Below are 21,240 nucleotides of genomic sequence, written 5' to 3'. Positions count from 1 at the left end.
AGAGACCCGTCACTCCGGGGCAGCACGTATCAGACATGTGCCCGTATACAGAGACCCGTCACTCCGGGGCAGCACGTATCAGACACGTGCCCGTATACAGAGACCCATCACTCCGGGGCAGCACGTATCAGACACGTGCCCGTATGTAGAGACCCGTCACTCCGGGGCAGCACGTATCAGACACGTGCCTGTATGCAGAGACCCGTCACTCCGGGGCAGCACGTATCAGACACATGCCCGTATACAGAGACCCGTCACTCCGGGGCAGCACATATCAGACACGTGCCCATAGGCAGAGACCGGTCACTCCGGGGCAGCACGTATCAGACACGTGCCCGTATGTAGAGACCCGTCACTCCGGGGCAGCACGTACCAGACACGTGCCCGTATACAGAGACCCGTCACTCCGGGGTAGCACATATCAGACATGTGCCCATAGGCAGAGACCCGTCACTCCGGGGCAGCACGTATCAGACACGTGCCCGTATGCAGAGACCCGTCACTCCGGGGCAGCACGTATCAGACACGTGCCCGTATACAGACAACCGTCACTCCGGGGCAGCACGTATCAGACACGTGCCCGTATGTAGAGACCCGTCACTCCGGGGCAGCACGTATCAGACACGTGCCCGTATACAGAGACCCGTCACTCCGGGGCAGCACGTATCAGACACGTGCCCGTATGCAGAGACCCGTCACTCCTGGGCAGCACGTATCAGACACGTGCCCGTATGTAGAGACCCATTAATTCTGGGCAGCACGTATCAGACACGTGCCCGTATGTAGAGACCCGTCACTCCGGGGCAGCACGTATCAGACACGTGCCCGTATGTAGAGACCCGTCACTCCGGGGCAGCACGTATCAGACACGGGCCCGTATGCAGAGACCCGTCACTCCGGGGCAGGAGGTATCAGACACGTGCCCGTATGCAGAGACCGTCACTCCTGGGCACCACATATCAAACACGTGCCCGTATACAGAGACCAGTCACTCCGGGGCAGCACATATCAGACACGTGCCCGTATACAGAGACCCGTCACTCCTGGGCAGCACGTATCAGACACGTGCCCGTATGCAGAGACCCGTCACTCTGGGGCAGTACATATCAGACACGTGCCCGTATACAGAGACCTGTCACTCCGGGGCAGCACATATCAGACACGTGCCCGTATACAGAGACCCGTCACTCCAGGGCAGCACATATCAGACACGTGCCCGTATACAGAGACCCGTCACTCCAGGGCAGCACATATCAGACACGGGCCCGTATGTAGAGACCTGTCACTCCGGGGCAGCACATATCAGACACGTGCCCGTATGCAGAGACCCGTCACTCCTGGGCAGCACGTATCAGACACGTGCCCGTATGTAGAGACCTGTCACTCCGGGGCAGCACATATCAGACACGTGCCCGTATACAGAGACCCGTCACTCCAGGGCAGCACATATCAGACACGTGCCCGTATACAGAGACCCGTCACTCCGGGGCAGCACATATCAGACACGTGCCCGTATGCAGAGACCCGTCACTCCGGGGCAGCACGTATCAGACACGTGCCCGTATACAGAGACCTGTCACTCCGGGGCAGCACATATCAGACACGTGCCCGTATACAGAGACCTGTCACTCCGGGGCAGCACATATCAGACACGTGCCCGTATACAGAGACCCGTCACTCCAGGGCAGCACATATCAGACACGTGCCCGTATACAGAGACCCGTCACTCCAGGGCAGCACATATCAGACACGGGCCCGTATGTAGAGACCTGTCACTCCGGGGCAGCACATATCAGACACGTGCCCGTATGCAGAGACCCGTCACTCCTGGGCAGCACGTATCAGACACGTGCCCGTATGTAGAGACCTGTCACTCCGGGGCAGCACATATCAGACACGTGCCCGTATACAGAGACCCGTCACTCCAGGGCAGCACATATCAGACACGTGCCCGTATACAGAGACCCGTCACTCCGGGGCAGCACATATCAGACACGTGCCCGTATACAGAGACCCGTCACTCCAGGGCAGCACATATCAGACACGTGCCCGTATGCAGAGACCCGTCACTCCGGGGCAGCACGTATCAGACACGTGCCCGTATGTAGAGACCCGTCACTCCGGGGCAGCACGTATCAGACACGTGCCCGTATGCAGAGACCCGTCACTCCTGGGCAGCACGTATCAGACACGTGCCCGTATGTAGAGACCTGTCACTCCAGGGCAGCACATATCAGACACGTGCCCGTATACAGAGACCCGTCACTCCGGGGCAGCACGTATCAGACACGTGCCCGTATACAGAGACCCGTCACTCCGGGGCAGCACATATCAGACACGTGCCCGTATGTAGAGACCCGTCACTCCGGGGCAGCACGTATCAGACACGTGCCCGTATGCAGAGACCCGTCACTCCTGGGCAGCACGTATCAGACACGTGCCCGTATGTAGAGACCTGTCACTCCGGGGTAGCACATATCAGACACGTGCCCGTATGCAGAGACCCGTCACTCCGGGGCAGCACGTATCAGACACGTGCCCGTATACAGAGACCCGTCACTCCGGGGCAGCACATATCAGACACGTGCCCGTATGTAGAGACCAGTCACTCCGGGGCAGCACATATCAGACACGGGCCCGTATGTAGAGACCCGTCACTCCGGGGCAGCACGTATCAGACACGTGCCCGTATGCAGAGACCCGTCACTCCGGGGCAGCACGTATCAGACACGTGCCCGTATACAGAGACCCGTCACTCCGGGGCAGCACATATCAGACACGTGCCCGTATGTAGAGACCCGTCACTCCGGGGCAGCACATATCAGACACGGGCCCGTATGTAGAGACCCGTCACTCCGGGGCAGCACGTATCAGACACGTGCCCGTATGCAGAGACCCGTCACTCCGGGGCAGCACGTATCAGACACGTGCCCGTATACAGAGACCCATCACTCCGGGGCAGCACGTATCAGACACGTGCCCGTATGCAGAGACCCGTCACTCCGGGGCAGCACGTATCAGACACGTGCCCGTATACAGAGACCCGTCACTCCAGGGCAGCACATATCAGACACGTGCCCGTATACAGAGACCCGTCACTCCGGGGCAGCACATATCAGACACGTGCCCGTATGCAGAGACCCGTCACTCCAGGGCAGCACATATCAGACACGGGCCCGTATGTAGAGACCTGTCACTCCGGGGCAGCACGTATCAGACATGTGCCCGTATGCAGAGACCCGTCACTCCTGGGCAGCACATATCAGACACGTGCCCGTATGCAGAGACCCGTCACTCCTGGGCAGCACATATCAGACACGTGCCCGTATGTAGAGACCTGTCACTCCGGGGCAGCACATATCAGACACGTGCCCGTATGCAGAGACCCGTCACTCCGGGGCAGCACATATCAGACACGTGCCCGTATGTACAGACCCGTCACTCCGGGGCAGCACGTATCAGACACGTGCCCGTATACAGAGACCCGTCACTCCGGGGCAGCACATATCAGACACGTGCCCGTATGTACAGACCCGTCACTCCGGGGCAGCACATATCAGACACGTGCCCGTATGCAGAGACCCGTCACTCCGGGGCAGCACATATCAGACACGTGCCCGTATACAGAGACCCGTCACTCCGGGGCAGCACGTATCAGACACTTGCCCATAGGCAGAGACCCGTCACTCCGGGGCAGCACGTACCAGACACGTGCCCGTATGTAGAGACCCGTCACTCCAGGGCAGCACATATCAGACACGGGCCCGTATGTAGAGACCCGTCATTCCAGGGCAGCACATATCAGACACGTGCCCGTATACAGAGACCCGTCACTCCGGGGCAGCACATATCAGACACGTGCCCATAGGCAGATCCTGTCACTCCGGGGCAGCACGTATCAGACACGTGCCCGTATGCAGAGACCCGTCACTCAGGGGCAGCACGTATCAGACATGTGCCCGTATGTAGAGACCCGTCACTCCAGGGCAGCACATAGACACGTGCCCGTATGTAGAGACCCGTCACTCCGGAGCAGCACGTATCAGACATGTGCCCGTATGTAGAGACCCGTCACTCCGGGGCAGCACATATCAGACACGTGCCTGTATACAGAGACCCGTCACTCCGGGGCAGCACATATCAGACACGTGCCCATAGGCAGAGACCCGTCACTCCGGGGCAGCACGTATCAGACACGTGCCCGTATGTAGAGACCCGTCACTCCAGGGCAGCACGTATCAGACATGTGCCCGTATATAGAGACCCGTCACTCCGGGGCAGCACATATCAGACACGTGCCTGTATGTAGAGACCCGTCACTCCGGGGCAGCACATATCAGACACGTGCCCGTATACAGAGACCCGTCACTCCGGGGCAGCACATATCAGACACGTGCCCGTATGCAGAGACCCGTCACTCCGGGGCAGCACGTATCAGACACGTGCCCGTATGTAGAGACCCGTCACTCCGGGGCAGCACGTATCAGACACGTGCCCGTATGTAGAGACCCGTCACTCCGGGGCAGCACGTATCAGACACGTGCCCGTATACAGAGACCCGTCACTCCGGGGCAGCACATATCAGACACGTGCCCATAGGCAGAGACCCGTCACTCCTGGGCAGCACGTATCAGACACGTGCCCGTATGTAGAGACCCGTCACTCCTGGGCAGCACGTATCAGACACGTGCCCGTATGCAGAGACCCGTCACTCCGGGACAGCACATATCAGACACGTGCCCGTATACAGAGACCCGTCACTCCAGGGCAGCACATATCAGACACGTGCCCGTATGTAGAGACCCGTCACTCCAGGGCAGCACATATCAGACACGTGCCTGTATGTAGAGACCCGTCACTCCAGGGCAGCACATATCAGACACGTGCCTGTATGTAGAGACCCGTCACTCCGGGGCAGCACGTATCAGACACATGCACGTATACAGAGACCCGTCACTCCGGGGCAGCACATATCAGACACGTGCCCATAGGCAGAGACCGGTCACTCCGGGGCAGCACGTATCAGACACGTGCCCGTATGTAGAGACCCGTCACTCCGGGGCAGCACGTACCAGACACGTGCCCGTATACAGAGACCCGTCACTCCGGGGCAGCACATATCAGACATGTGCCCATAGGCAGAGACCCGTCACTCCGGGGCAGCACGTATCAGACACGTGCCCGTATACAGACAACCGTCACTCCGGGGCAGCACGTATCAGACACGTGCCCGTATGCAGAGACCCGTCACTCCGGGGCAGCACGTATCAGACACGTGCCCGTATGTAGAGACCCGTCACTCCGGGGCAGCACGTATCAGACACGTGCCCGTATACAGACAACCGTCACTCCGGGGCAGCACGTATCAGACACGTGCCCGTATACAGAGACCCGTCACTCCGGGGCAGCACATATCAGACACGTGCCCATAGGCAGATCCTGTCACTCCGGGGCAGCACGTATCAGACACGTGCCCGTATGCAGAGACCCGTCACTCCGGGGCAGCACGTATCAGACACGTGCCCGTATGTAGAGACCCGTCACTCCGGGGCAGCACGTATCAGACACGTGCCCGTATACAGAGACCCGTCACTCCGGGGCAGCACATATCTGACACGTGCCCGTATACAGAGACCCGTCACTCCGGGGCAGCAGGTATCAGACACGTGCCCGTATACAGAGACCCGTCACTCCGGGGCAGCAGGTATCAGACATGTGCCCATAGGCAGAGACCCGTCACTCCGGGGCAGCACGTATCAGACACGTGCCCGTATGCAGAGACCCGTCACTCCGGGGCAGCACGTATCAGACACGTGCCCGTATACAGAGACCCGTCACTCCGGGGCAGCAGGTATCAGACATGTGCCCATAGGCAGAGACCCGTCACTCCGGGGCAGCACGTATCAGACACGTGCCCGTATGCAGAGACCCGTCACTCCTGGGCAGCACGTATCAGACACGTGCCCGTATGTAGAGACCCATTAATTCTGGGCAGCACGTATCAGACACGTGCCCGTATGTAGAGACCCGTCACTCCGGGGCAGCACGTATCAGACACGTGCCCGTATGTAGAGACCCGTCACTCCGGGGCAGCACGTATCAGACACGTGCCCGTATACAGAGACCGTCACTCCGGGGCAGCACGTATCAGACACGTGCCCGTATGCAGAGACCCGTCACTCCGGGGCAGGAGGTATCAGACACGTGCCCGTATGCAGAGACCGTCACTCGTGGGCACCACATATCAAACACGTGCCCGTATGCAGAGACCCGTCACTCCGGGGCAGCACGTATCAGACACGTGCCCGTATACAGAGACCAGTCACTCCGGGGCAGCACATATCAGACACGTGCCCGTATACAGAGACCCGTCACTCCTGGGCAGCACGTATCAGACACGTGCCCATAGGCAGAGACCTGTCACTCCTGGGCAGCACGTATCAGACACGTGCCCGTATGCAGAGACCCGTCACTCTGGGGCAGCACATATCAGACACGTGCCCGTATGCAGAGACCCGTCACTCCGGGGCAGCACGTATCAGACACGTGCCCATAGGCAGAGACCTGTCACTCCTGGGCAGCACGTATCAGACACGTGCCTGTATACAGAGACCCGTCACTCCGGGGCACCACGTATCAGACACGTGCCCGTATGCAGAGACCCGTCACTCTGGGGCAGCACGTATCTCACACGTGCCCGTATGCAGAGACCTGTCACTCCGGGGCAGCACGTATCAGACACCTGCCCGTATGTAGAGACCCGTCACTCCGGGGCACCACGTATCATACACGTGCCCGTATGTAGATACCGTCACTCCTGGGCAGCACGTATCAGACACGTGCCCGTATGTAGAGACCCGTCATTCCGGGGCAGCACGTATCACACGTGCCCGTATGCAGAGACCCGTCACTCCGGGGCAGCACGTATCACACACGTGCCCGTATACAGAGAACCGTCACTCCGGGGCAACACGTATCACACACGTTCCCGTATGCAGAGACCCGTCACTCCAGGGCAGCACGTATCAGACACATGCCCGTATGTAGAGACCCGTCACTCCTGGGCAGCACGTATCAGACACGTGCCCGTATGCAGAGACCCGTCACTCCGGGGCAGCACGTATCAGACACGTGCCCGTATGCAGAGACCCGTCACTCCGGGGCAGCACGTATCAGACACGTGCCCGTATACAGAGACCCGTCACTCCGGGGCAGCACATATCAGACACGTGCCCGTATGTAGAGACCCATCACTCCGGGGCAGCACGTATCAGACACGTGCCTGTATACAGAGACCCTTCACTCCGGGGCAGCACGTATCAGACATGTGCCCGTATATAGAGACCCGTCACTCCGGGGCAGCACGTATCAGACACGTGCCCGTATACAGAGACCCGTCACTCTGGGGCAGCACGTATCAGACACGTGCCCGTATACAGAGACCAGTCACTCCGGGGCAGCACATATCAGACACGTGCCCGTATGTAGAGACCCGTCACTCCGGGGCAGCGCATATCAGACATGTGCCCGTATATAGAGACCCGTCACTCCGGGGCAGCGCATATCAGACACGTGCCCGTATACAGAGACCCGTCACTCTGGGGCAGCACGTATCAGACACGTGCCCGTATACAGAGACCAGTCACTCCGGGGCAGCACATATCAGACACGTGCCTGTATACAGAGACCCGTCACTCCGGGGCAGCACGTATCAGACATGTGCCCGTATACAGAGACCCGTCACTCCGGGGCAGCACATATCAGACACGTGCCCGTATGTAGAGACCCGTCACTCCGGGGCAGCACGTATCAGACACGTGCCTGTATACAGAGACCCTTCACTCCGGGGCAGCACGTATCAGACACGTGCCCGTATACAGAGACCCGTCACTCCGGGGCAGCACATATCAGACACGTGCCCGTATGTAGAGACCCATCACTCCGGGGCAGCACGTATCAGACACGTGCCTGTATACAGAGACCCTTCACTCCGGGGCAGCACGTATCAGACATGTGCCCGTATATAGAGACCCGTCACTCCGGGGCAGCACGTATCAGACACGTGCCCGTATGCAGAGACCTGTCACTCCGGGGCAGCACATATCAGACACGTGCCCGTATGTAGAGACCCGTCACTCCGGGGCAGCACGTATCAGACACATGCCGGAATGCAGAGACCCGTCACTCCAGGGCAGCACGTATCAGACACGTGCCCGTATACAGAGACCCGTCACTCCGGGGCAGCACATATCAGACACGGGCCCGTATGTAGAGACCCGTCACTCCAGGGCAGCACATATCAGACACGGGCCCGTATGTAGAGACCCGTCACTCCGGGGCAGCACATATCAGACACGTGCCCGTATATAGAGACCCGTCACTCCGGAGCAGCACGTATCAGACACGTGCCCGTATGTAGAGACCCGTCACTCCGGAGCAGCACGTATCAGACATGTGCCCGTATGTAGAGACCCGTCACTCCGGGGCAGCACATATCAGACACGTGCCCGTATACAGAGACCCGTCACTCCTGGGCAGCACATATCAGACACGTGCCCGTATACAGAGACCTGTCACTCCTGGGCAGCACATATCAGACACGTGCCCATAGGCAGAGACCCGTCACTCCGGGGCAGCACGTATCAGACACGTGCCCATAGGCAGAGACCCGTCACTCCGGGGCAGCACGTATCAGACACGTGCCCGTATGCAGAGACCCGTCACTCCGGGGCAGCACGTATCAGACATGTTCCCGTATGTAGAGACCCGTCACTCCTGGGCAGCACATATCAGACACGTGCCCGTATGTAGAGACCCGTCACTCCTGGGCAGCACGTATCAGACACGTGCCCGTATGTAGAGACCCGTCACTCCGGGGCAGCACGTATCAGACACGTGCCCGTATGCAGAGACCCGTCACTCCTGGGCAGCACGTATCAGACACGTGCCCGTATGTAGAGACCCATCACTCCGGGGCAGCACGTATCAGACACGTGCCCGTATGCAGAGACCCGTCACTCCTGGGCAGCACGTATCAGACACGTGCCCGAATGCAGAGACCCGTCACTCCAGGGCAGCACGTATCAGACACGTGCCCGTATGCAGAGACCCGTCACTCCTGGGCAGCACATATCAGACACGTGCCCGTATGCAGAGACCCGTCACTCCGGGGCAGCACATATCAGACACGTGCCCGTATACAGAGACCCGTCACTCCTGGGCAGCACATATCAGACACGTGCCCGTATACAGAGACCCGTCACTCCGGGGCAGCACGTATCAGACACGTGCCCGTATGTAGAGACCCGTCACTCCAGGGCAGCACATATCAGACACGTGCCCGTATGTAGAGACCCGTCACTCCAGGGCAGCACATATCAGACACGTGCCCGTATACAGAGACCCGTCATTCCGGGGCAGCACATATCAGACACGTGCCCGTATACAGAGACCCGTCACTCCGGGGCAGCACATATCAGACACGTGCCCGTATACAGAGACCCGTCACTCCGGGGCAGCACGTATCAGACACGTGCCCGTATACAGAGACCCGTCACTCCGGGGCAGCACGTATCAGACACGTGCCCGTATACAGAGATCCGTCACTCCTGGGCAGCACGTATCAGACATGTGCCCGTATGCAGAGACCTGTCACTCCTGGGCAGCACGTATCAGACACGTGCCCGTATGTAGAGACCCGTCACTCCGGGGCAGCACGTATCAGACACGTGCCCGTATGTAGAGACCCGTCACTCCGGGGCAGCACGTATCAGACACGTGCCCGTATGCAGAGACCCGTCACTCCGGGGCAGCACGTATCAGACACGTGCCCGTATACAGAGACCCGTCACTCCGGGGCAGCACATATCAGACACGTGCCCATAGGCAGAGACCCGTCACTCCGGGGCAGCACGTATCAGACACGTGCCCGTATGAAGAGACCCGTCACTCCGGGGCAGCACGTATCAGACACGTGCCGTATGTAGAGACCCGTCACTCCGGGGCAGCACGTATCAGACACGTGCCCGTATACAGAGACCCGTCACTCCGGGGCAGCACATATCTGACACGTGCCCGTATGCAGAGACCCGTCACTCCGGGGCAGCACGTATCAGACACCTGCCCGTATGTAGAGACCCGTCACTCCGGGGCAGCACGTATCAGACACGTGCCCATAGGCAGAGACCCGTCACTCCGGGGCAGCACGTATCAGACACGTGCCCGTATGCAGAGACCCGTCACTCCGGGGCAGCACGTATCAGACACGTGCCCGTATGCAGAGACCCGTCACTCCGGGGCAGCACATATCAGACACGTGCCCGTATACAGAGACCCGTCACTCCGGGGCAGCACGTATCAGACACGTGCCCGTATACAGAGACCCGTCACTCCGGGGCAGAACGTATCAGACACGTGCCCGTATGCAGAGACCCGTCACTCCGGGGCAGCACGTATCAGACACGGGCCCGTATGTAGAGACCCGTCACTCCGGGGCAGCACGTATCAGACACCTGCCCGTATGTAGAGACCCGTCACTCCGGGGCACCACGTATCATACACGTGCCTGTGTACAGAGACCCATCACTCCGGTGCAGCACGTATCAGACACGTGCCCATAGGCAGAGACCTGTCACTCCGGGGCAGCACGTATCAGACACGTGCCCGTATGTAGAGACCCATCACTCCGGGGCAGCACGTATCAGACACGTGCCCGTATGCAGAGACCCGTCACTCTGGGGCAGCACGTATCAGACACGTGCCTGTATACAGAGACCCGTCACTCCGGGGCAGCACGTATCAGACACGTGCCCGTATGTAGAGACCCGTCACTCCGGGGCAGCACGTATCAGACACGTGCCCGTAAGTAGACACCCGTCACTGCGGGGCAGCACGTATCAGACACGTGCCCGTATACAGAGACCCGTCACTCCGGGGCAGGAGGTATCAGACACGTGCCCGTATGCAGAGACCCGTCACTCCTGGGAAGCACGTATCAGACACGTGCCCAAAGGCAGAGACCCGTCACTCCGGGGCAGCACGTATCACACACACAATTTAAAGGGAAAAAAAAATCTTAAAATCCACCAAACTGCGCTCCGGAATAAGAAATATTTGAGTTACGCTCTCAAACACAGAAAAAAACCTAAAAAACAAACAAACAATAAAGTGTAAACACATGGAGCCTCCTGGCTCTACCTGATTGATGAAGCCGACCTCTAGTTTCGCCCACAATTTTGTCTCTTTCTGGGCGCCAGCGGCACGTATGCACCTGTAGATTTTAATGCAAGAAACACAATTTCCATAACCATTATAGTTCCCAGCTGCAGTTATAAATGTGGAAATTAAGTGCATTTTTTATTTCGATAATTCTCATAGATTTGCAGCTGGGAATGAAAATATTTATGCAAATTGTGTTTCTTGTATTTAAATCAATGGGTCCGTACACCGCCATCACATCAGAAAAGCAGCCGAAATTGTGGGCAAAATCAGGGATCGCAGGCGGCTCCGTACGTTTACATTGAAGCTTTTGTTTGTTATCAGTTTTTGAATGTGTAACAAACATTTGCTAAAAAGAAAAAAAATGTGGCTTACCGCGTTCCAATAGAATTGATGCTCGGACCAGCTTTATACCACGGGGCGAATCGTGCTGGGGAGAAGGGACAAGATTCGGCACTTACACCGGGGACATAATAAAGCTTTATTGTGGATACATTAAAAACCGTATGTCCAGGTGATAGAAAAACCCTGATGTGTCTCTGCCGCGGAGCACGTCCTTAGTCGTAGTTATTCTTTAGGATCGTGGGAAGGAAAAAGACATAAGAGCGATCACATGAGAACAGCAATAAGTAATGATCATGTGTGCAGGATAGAAATGACAGGGAAACTAACATTTATTCACAATTATTAACAAGCCAGACAATCTATGAAGGTCAATCTTACATTCCCTGCAATGTGGAGGTTTAGGCTGTGCGCACACGTTGCATTTTTGCTGCGTTTTTTTCAGTGATGCCAGCAAAGTGGAGGAGAATCCTGAAGTCTCACGCACGCGTTTGTGTCTTGCAGATTTACATCTACAATTTATCAATTTGTTCAGTGTTTTTGCAGCAGAACTAACGAGTGTGAAAAATCTGCACCAAAACAACTGCAAAAACGAGCATTTTGTTGCCGTGTTTGTTTTTTGCCAATCGATGCAGAAACGGGCCACATTTTCTGCACCAAATGCTGAACACGCACAATGCGCCTCCCTCGGACGAGCGGCTTCTGCTGGTTTCTTCCTCTGGGTGTTTTTTTTTTAACCCTCTCTATACAATAAATCCGCTGTGTTCCAGCAGCAGGATCTGCCGCGCTGTACGGACGGATGTTGCAGCCTGCGGCTCTGCAGCTTTCTCCTTTCTTGCCCTTTTTGCACTGGACACAACGCTCCGCGCGTCTCTGATGTGATCTCCGCCCGGCAGGTGATGGAACACGGGTTTTCTTTGCAATGATCTCTGTAACATAAAAATCACGATCTTTGTGCTCGTCCTGTGATAACAGAAGGGTCAGGAGAAAGTCTCCTCTATGTGCAGTTACTGTGCAGAGTGATCTGCATCCACACCGACCGTCTCTATGTACGGCGCGGCCACCATGCTGAGCAATGCATGGCACTTGTAGTTCACCGGCACCAAACTCTGCGCTTTAACATTACAGAAAAGCCATAATCCTCAGTCAGAGCACCGGCAGCAGAGCACCGGCAGGACGCAGCAGCCCCATGATAAAGGTGCACAATACTGAGGAGCAGCCCCTCACACCCCGACCTGGTGGTCACAATGCCCCGGTACCGGTCGCCAGTCACACAGGGACGTGTGCTGCGGTCAGGCGTACGACTCCTGGGCTATAGAAGTGCACCCCATAAGGACAGACGCCCCACATCCCCCAGCAATGATCACACGGGGCCCGGCTGCATCCTGCAGAAACCAATGTGCAATAAAAGGGAACATATAAGATACCCGAGGACCGGACGGATATTACTTAGTGCCAGGAGCGCGTCGCTTTTCTCTATACTTTTAACCAATGTAAATGCTGATTTTTCTCACGTAACATCTTACTCCAGAGCAGTCGGATGGATTTCCGCAGTTTTCCCGTCATCTGGACGTTTGCTGCCGCCTCCGTTCGTCACCTGGATCCGAGCTCTTTCCAGAGACCCCTGAGGAAGCGTCCAGGAGCGAAACGGGACCGTCTGCCGGCGTCGCTCCATCCAGACCTCTGGGGCGAGGGGACACTGCCCCGCTGGGGGGTCTGATCCGGGATTGGACAACGTCCCCCTATGTAGAGGGTCTTATATAGATGGCCTCCATGGGGGGCGACACCCATCACCGCTGTCACCGATCACCGCTGTCACTCAGCTTATTCCACGGTCACATGCGAAGTGGAAGAACAGCACAGCTCGGGCTCCGGGGTCTGCAGTACCTGCCTCGGCCTCCATACAGCGGGGGCGCTGTGCATGTGATCGCTACCAGACAGGCCAGGACTACAAATACCGCAGCCCTCTGATCTGCTCAGTGTGACCAGGAGCGGAAGATTCCCACTGTGCGGTATCCAGCACTGCGGGGAACACAACGTGCCCTATGGGAAGAGCCCTGACCACAGGCACAAAAACACACTATGCGCTCCTGACGGAGGACTGCTGGCACTAGTAGTTCTACAATGACTGGAACACACCAGAGCAGCCACAGGGGGCGGTGTTACTTCCGGTCTGTTCTTTCGGCATCTTCCGGTCAGGTGTTGCGATGCTTCCTGTTGGCGAGCCTGTTGTGTTCGGTTGCCATGGTGAGCTGTCGCTAGGTTACAGGACGTGTCTGTGAGTAGAACGGAGGCAAAGAGCGGCTGTGCCCGGTGCTGGAGTATTAGGCGGTCACTGCTGTGCGCCGGGATTATAGGCTGTGATTATAGGCTGTGCACAGGGATTATAGGCTGTGATTATAGGCTGTGCGCCGGGATTATAGGCTGTGATTATAGGCTGTGATTATAGGCTGAGTGCCGGGATTATAGGCTGGATTATAGGCTGTGATTATAGGCTGAGTGCCGGGATTATAGGCTGTGATTATAGGCTGAGTGCCGGGATTATAGGCTGTGCACCGGGATTATAGGCTGTGATTATAGGCTGTGATTATAGGCTGTGATTATAGGCTGTGCGCCAGGATTATAGGTTGTGATTATAGGCTGAGTGCCGGGATTATAGGCTGTGATTATAGGCTGAGTGCCGGGATTATAGGTTGTGATTATAGGCTGTGATTATAGGCTGAGTGCCGGGATTATAGGCTGTGCACCGGGATTATAGGCTGTGATTATAGGCTGTGATTATAGGCTGTGCGCCGGGATTATAGGTTGTGATTATAGGCTGAGTGCCGGGATTATAGGCTGTGATTATAGGCTGTGCGCCGGGATTATAGGCTGTGATTATAGGCTGTGCGCCGGGATTATAGGCTGTGATTATAGGCTGAGTGCCGGGATTATAGGCTGTGCACCGGGATTATAGGCTGTGATTATAGGCTGTGATTATAGGCTGAGTGCCGGGATTATAGGTTGTGATTATAGGCTGTGATTATAGGCTGTGCGCCGGGATTATAGGCTGTGATTATAGGCTGAGTGCCGGGATTATAGGTTGTGATTATAGGCTGTGCGCCGGGATTATAGGCTGTGATTATAGGCTGAGTGCCGGGATTATAGGTTGTGATTATAGGCTGTGCGCCGGGATTATAGGCTGTGATTATAGGCTGTGCGCCGGGATTATAGGCTGTGATTATAGGCTGTGCGCCGGGATTATAGGCCGTGATTATAGGCTGAGTGCCGGGATTATAGGCTGTGATTATAGGCTGAGTGCCGGGATTATAGGTTGTGATTATAGGCTGAGTGCCGGGATTATAGGCTGTGATTATAGGCTGAGTGCCGGGATTATAGGTTGTGATTATAGGCTGAGTGCCGGGATTATAGGCTGTGCGCCGGGATTATAGGCTGTGATTATAGGCTGAGTGCCGGGATTATAGGCTGTGATTATAGGCTGTGATTATAGGTTGAGTGCCGGGATTATAGGCTGTGATTATAGGTTGTGATTATAGGCTGAGTGCTGGGATTATAGGCTGAGTGCCGGGATTATAGGCTGTGATTATAGGTTGTGATTATAGGCTGAGTGCCGGGATTATAGGCTGTGATTATAGGCTGAGCGCCGGGATTATAGGCTGTGATTATAGGCTGTGCGCCGGGATTATAGGCTGTGATTATAGGCTGAGTGCCGGGATTATAGGTTGTGATTATAGGCTGTGCGCCGGGATTATAGGCTGTGATTATAGGCTGAGTGCCGGGATTATAGGCTGTGATTATAGGCTGTGATTATAGGCTGTGATTATAGGCTGAGTGCCGGGATTATAGGTTGTGATTATAGGCTGTGCGCCGGGATTATAGGCTGTGATTATAGGCTGAGTGCCGGGATTATAGGCTGTGATTATAGGCTGTGATTATAGGCTGTGATTATAGGCTGAGTGCCGGGATTATAGGCTGTGATTATAGGCTGTGATTATAGGCTGAGTGCCGGGATTATAGGCTGTGATTATAGGCTGAGTGCCGGGATTATAGGCTGTGATTATAGGCTGTGCGCCGGGATTATAGGCTGTGAATATAGGCTGAGTGCCGGGATTATAGGTTGTGATTATAGGCTGTGCGCCGGGATTATAGGCTGTGATTATAGGCTGAGTGCCGGGATTATAGGTTGTGATTATAGGCTGTGCGCCGGGATTATAGGCTGTGATTATAGGCTGTGCGCCGGGATTAGAGGCTGTGATTATAGGCTGTGCGCCGGGATTATAGGCTGTGATTATAGGCTGTGCGCCGGGATTATAGGCTGTGATTATAGGCTGAGTGCCGGGATTATAGGTTGTGATTATAGGCTGAGTGCCGGGATTATAGGCTGTGATTATAGGCTGTGCGCCGGGATTATAGGTTGTGATTATAGGCTGAGTGCCGGGATTATAGGCTGTGATTATAGGCTGTGCGCCGGGATTATAGGCTGTGATTATAGGCTGTGATTATAGGCTGTGCGCCGGGATTATAGGCTGTGATTATAGGCTGAGTGCCGGGATTATAGGCTGTGCACCGGGATTATAGGCTGTGATTATAGGCTGAGTGCCGGGATTATAGGTTGTGATTATAGGCTGTGATTATAGGCTGTGCGCCGGGATTATAGGCTGTGATTATAGGCTGAGTGCCGGGATTATAGGTTGTGATTATAGGCTGTGCGCCGGGATTATAGGCTGTGATTATAGGCTGAGTGCCGGGATTATAGGTTGTGATTATAGACTGTGCGCCGGGATTATAGGCTGTGATTATAGGCTGTGCGCCGGGATTATAGGCTGCGATTATAGGCTGTGCGCCGGGATTATAGGCTGTGATTATAGGCTGTGCGCCGGGATTATAGGCTGTGATTATAGGCTGAGTGCCGGGATTATAGGTTGTGATTATAGGCTGAGTGCCGGGATTATAGGCTGTGATTATAGGCTGAGTGCCGGGATTATAGGTTGTGATTATAGGCTGAGTGCCGGGATTATAGGCTGTGATTATAGGCTGTGCGCCGGGATTATAGGCTGTGATTATAGGCTGAGTGCCGGGATTATAGGCTGTGATTATAGGCTGTGATTATAGGCTGTGATTATAGGCTGAGTGCTGGGATTATAGGCTGAGTGCCGGGATTATAGGCTGTGATTATAGGTTGTGATTATAGGCTGTGATTATAGGCTGAGCGCCGGGATTATAGGCTGTGATTATAGGCTGTGCGCCGGGATTATAGGCTGTGATTATAGGCTGAGTGCCGGGATTATAGGTTGTGATTATAGGCTGTGCGCCGGGATTATAGGCTGTGATTATAGGCTGTGCGCCGGGATTATAGGCTGTGATTATAGGCTGTGCGCCGGGATTATAGGCTGTGATTATAGGCTGAGTGCCGGGATTATAGGCTGTGATTATAGGCTGTGATTATAGGCTGAGTCCCGGGATTATAGGCTGTGATTATAGGCTGTGATTATAGGCTGTGATTATAGGCTGAGTGCCGGGATTATAGGCTGTGATTATAGGCTGAGTGCCGGGATTATAGGCTGTGATTATAGGCTGTGCGCCGGGATTATAGGCTGTGATTATAGGCTGAGTGCCGGGATTATAGGCTGTGCACCGGGATTATAGGCTGTGATTATAGGCTGTGATTATAGGCTGAGTGCCGGGATTATAGGTTGTGATTATAGGCTGTGATTATAGGCTGTGCGCCGGGATTATAGGCTGTGATTATAGGCTGAGTGCCGGGATTATAGGTTGTGATTATAGGCTGTGCGCCGGGATTATAGGCTGTGATTATAGGCTGTGCGCCGGGATTATAGGCTGTGATTATAGGCTGTGCGCCGGGATTATAGGCTGTGATTATAGGCTGTGCGCCGGGATTATAGGCTGTGATTATAGGCTGAGTGCCGGGATTATAGGTTGTGATTATAGGCTGAGTGCCGGGATTATAGGCTGTGATTATAGGCTGTGCGCCGGGATTATAGGTTGTGATTATAGGCTGAGTGCCGGGATTATAGGCTGTGATTATAGGCTGTGCGCCGGGATTATAGGCTGTGATTATAGGCTGTGATTATAGGCTGTGCGCCGGGATTATAGGCTGTGATTATAGGCTGAGTGCCGGGATTATAGGCTGTGCACTGGGATTATAGGCTGTGATTATAGGCTGTGATTATAGGCTGAGTGCCGGGATTATAGGTTGTGATTATAGGCTGTGATTATAGGCTGTGCGCCGGGATTATAGGCTGTGATTATAGGCTGAGTGCCGGGATTATAGGTTGTGATTATAGGCTGTGCGCCGGGATTATAGGCTGTGATTATAGGCTGAGTGCCGGGATTATAGGTTGTGATTATAGGCTGTGCGCCGGGATTATAGGCTGTGATTATAGGCTGTGCGCCGGGATTATAGGCTGTGATTATAGGCTGTGCGCCGGGATTATAGGCTGTGATTATAGGCTGAGTGCCGGGATTATAGGCTGTGATTATAGGCTGAGTGCCGGGATTATAGGCTGTGATTATAGGCTGAGTGCCGGGATTATAGGTTGTGATTATAGGCTGAGTGCCGGGATTATAGGCTGTGATTATAGGCTGTGCGCCGGGATTATAGGCTGTGATTATAGGCTGAGTGCCGGGATTATAGGCTGTGATTATAGGCTGTGATTATAGGCTGAGTGCCGGGATTATAGGCTGTGATTATAGGTTGTGATTATAGGCTGAGTGCTGGGATTATAGGCTGAGTGCCGGGATTATAGGCTGTGATTATAGGTTGTGATTATAGGCTGAGTGCCGGGATTATAGGCTGTGATTATAGGCTGAGCGCCGGGATTATAGGCTGTGATTATAGGCTGTGCGCCGGGATTATAGGCTGTGATTATAGGCTGAGTGCCGGGATTATAGGTTGTGATTATAGGCTGTGCGCCGGGATTATAGGCTGTGATTATAGGCTGTGCGCCGGGATTATAGGCTGTGATTATAGGCTGTGCGCCGGGATTATAGGCTGTGATTATAGGCTGTGCGCCGGGATTATAGGCTGTGATTATAGGCTGAGTGCCGGGATTATAAGTTGTGATTATAGGCTGTGATTATAGGCTGTGCGCCGGGATTATAGGCTGTGATTATAGGCTGAGTGCCGGGATTATAGGCTGTGATTATAGGCTGTGCGCCGGGATTATAGGCTGTGCGCCGGGATTATAGGCTGTGCGCCGGGATTATAGGTTGTGATTATAGGCTGAGTGCCGGGATTATAGGCTGTGATTATAGGCTGTGCGCCGGGATTATAGGTTGTGATTATAGGCTGAGTGCCGGGATTATAGGCTGTGATTATAGGCTGTGCGCCGGGATTATAGGCTGTGATTATAGGCTGTGATTATAGGCTGTGATTATAGGCTGTGCGCCGGGATTATAGGCTGTGATTATAGGCTGAGTGCCGGGATTATAGGCTGTGCACTGGGATTATAGGCTGTGATTATAGGCTGTGATTATAGGCTGAGTGCCGGGATTATAGGTTGTGATTATAGGCTGTGCGCCGGGATTATAGGCTGTGATTATAGGCTGAGTGCCGGGATTATAGGTTGTGATTATAGGCTGTGCGCCGGGATTATAGGCTGTGATTATAGGCTGAGTGCCGGGATTATAGGTTGTGATTATAGGCTGTGCGCCGGGATTATAGGCTGTGATTATAGGCTGTGCGCCGGGATTATAGGCTGTGATTATAGGCTGTGCGCCGGGATTATAGGCTGTGATTATAGGCTGAGTGCCGGGATTATAGGTTGTGATTATAGGCTGAGTGCCGGGATTATAGGCTGTGATTATAGGCTGAGTGCCGGGATTATAGGTTGTGATTATAGGCTGAGTGCCGGGATTATAGGCTGTGATTATAGGCTGTGCGCCGGGATTATAGGCTGTGATTATAGGCTGAGTGCCGGGATTATAGGCTGTGATTATAGGCTGTGATTATAGGCTGAGTGCCGGGATTATAGGCTGTGATTATAGGTTGTGATTATAGCCTGAGTGCTGGGATTATAGGCTGAGTGCCGGGATTATAGGCTGTGATTATAGGTTGTGATTATAGGCTGAGTGCCGGGATTATAGGCTGTGATTATAGGCTGAGCGCCGGGATTATAGGCTGTGATTATAGGCTGTGCGCCGGGATTATAGGCTGTGATTATAGGCTGAGTGCCGGGATTATAGGTTGTGATTATAGGCTGTGCGCCGGGATTATAGGCTGTGATTATAGGCTGTGCGCCGGGATTATAGGCTGTGATTATAGGCTGTGCGCCGGGATTATAGGCTGTGATTATAGGCTGTGCGCCGGGATTATAGGCTGTGATTATAGGCTGAGTGCCGGGATTATAGGTTGTGATTATAGGCTGAGTGCCGGGATTATAGGCTGTGATTATAGGCTGAGTGCCGGGATTATAGGTTGTGATTATAGGCTGAGTGCCGGGATTATAGGCTGTGATTATAGGCTGTGTGCCGGGATTATAGGCTGTGATTATAGGCTGTGATTATAGGCTGAGTGCCGGGATTATAGGCTGTGATTATAGGTTGTGATTATAGGCTGAGTGCTGGGATTATAGGCTGAGTGCCGGGATTATAGGCTGTGATTATAGGTTGTGATTATAGGCTGAGTGCCGGGATTATAGGCTGTGATTATAGGCTGAGTGCCGGGATTATAGGCTGGATTATAGGCTGAGTGCCGGGATTATAGGCTGTGATTATAGGCTGTGATTATAGGCTGAGTGCCGGGATTATAGGCTGAGTGCCGGGATTATAGGCTGTGATTATAGGTTGTGATTATAGGCTGAGTGCCGGGATTATAGGCTGTGATTATAGGCTGAGTGCCGGGATTATAGGCTGTGATTATAGGCTGTGATTATAGGCTGAGTGCCGGGATTATAGGCTGTGATTATAGGCTGTGATTATAGGTTGTGATTATAGGCTGGATTATAGGCTGTGATTATAGGCTGCGCGCCTGGATTATAGGCTGTGATTATAGGCTGAGTGCCGGGATTATAGGCTGTGAATATAGGCTGTGCGCCGGGATTATAGGCTGTGATCAGTGTCGGACTGGGGTGTCTGGGGCCCACCAGAGGAATGGACTCTAGGGGCCCACCCTACAGCTATATGCAAATATCAGTCATTATAGTGGAGCATCGGCTGTAAAACACCGGCGGCTGCCGCACATCTACCGTGTGCCCCAATAACTGGGATGTATAATTACTGTAGTTTACATTAATGTGGTTCTTGGTAAAACAAGTTATCACTGATCCATGGGCTCCACAGGATTGGTGATCGCTTAGATCCGACCATTAGAAACTGGGGAAGTTTTATCCCTGACAGGACACTTTTATCACTATTTTAAAATGCAGCGGCAGGTGGGATTTCTGACCGCAGCTCCATTCATTCTCTTTGGGGCTTCCAGAAAAAAACAAGTGCAGCCACTGAGGGAATGAATGGATCAGTGATCTAGTCGGACATGCCACTCCAGTCTAAAGGGGATAAAAAGTTCCACATTTTGCTGAGTGGGTCCAAGCAGTCAGACCCCCACCAATCAATACGTTATCACTTATCCTGTGGAGAGGTGATTACTTTTTTCCACAGGAAACCCCCTGTAAGTGCATCTCCGCCGCTGTGTACAAAGCATTACAACTCTAATGGAAATAA

General features: G+C 54.3%; 1 protein-coding gene across 3 annotated transcripts in view; it reads left to right on the top strand.

Moving 5' to 3' along the window:
* LRRC51 (leucine rich repeat containing 51) overlaps window positions 1-21,240 on the top strand; it is a 96,007-nt gene that overhangs the window by 53,209 nt on the left and 21,558 nt on the right. The window contains exon 1 of one of the 3 annotated variants that reach the window (XM_077298881.1): window positions 11,690-13,806. The exons of 1 other annotated variant lie outside the window; for it this stretch is intronic. In XM_077298881.1, the coding sequence (XP_077154996.1) occupies window positions 13,767-13,806 (40 nt within the window). In that variant the 5' untranslated portion in view covers window positions 11,690-13,766. Of the gene's footprint in view, window positions 1-11,689; window positions 13,838-21,240 lie in introns of those variants that run through there. One more of the 3 variants, XM_077298882.1, reaches the window with a different exon arrangement.

This window comes from Ranitomeya variabilis, chromosome 3, assembly GCF_051348905.1.
Source record: "Ranitomeya variabilis isolate aRanVar5 chromosome 3, aRanVar5.hap1, whole genome shotgun sequence".
Taxonomy (NCBI): Eukaryota; Metazoa; Chordata; class Amphibia; order Anura; family Dendrobatidae; genus Ranitomeya; species Ranitomeya variabilis.
This window is presented reverse-complemented; position numbering and strand designations above follow the sequence as displayed.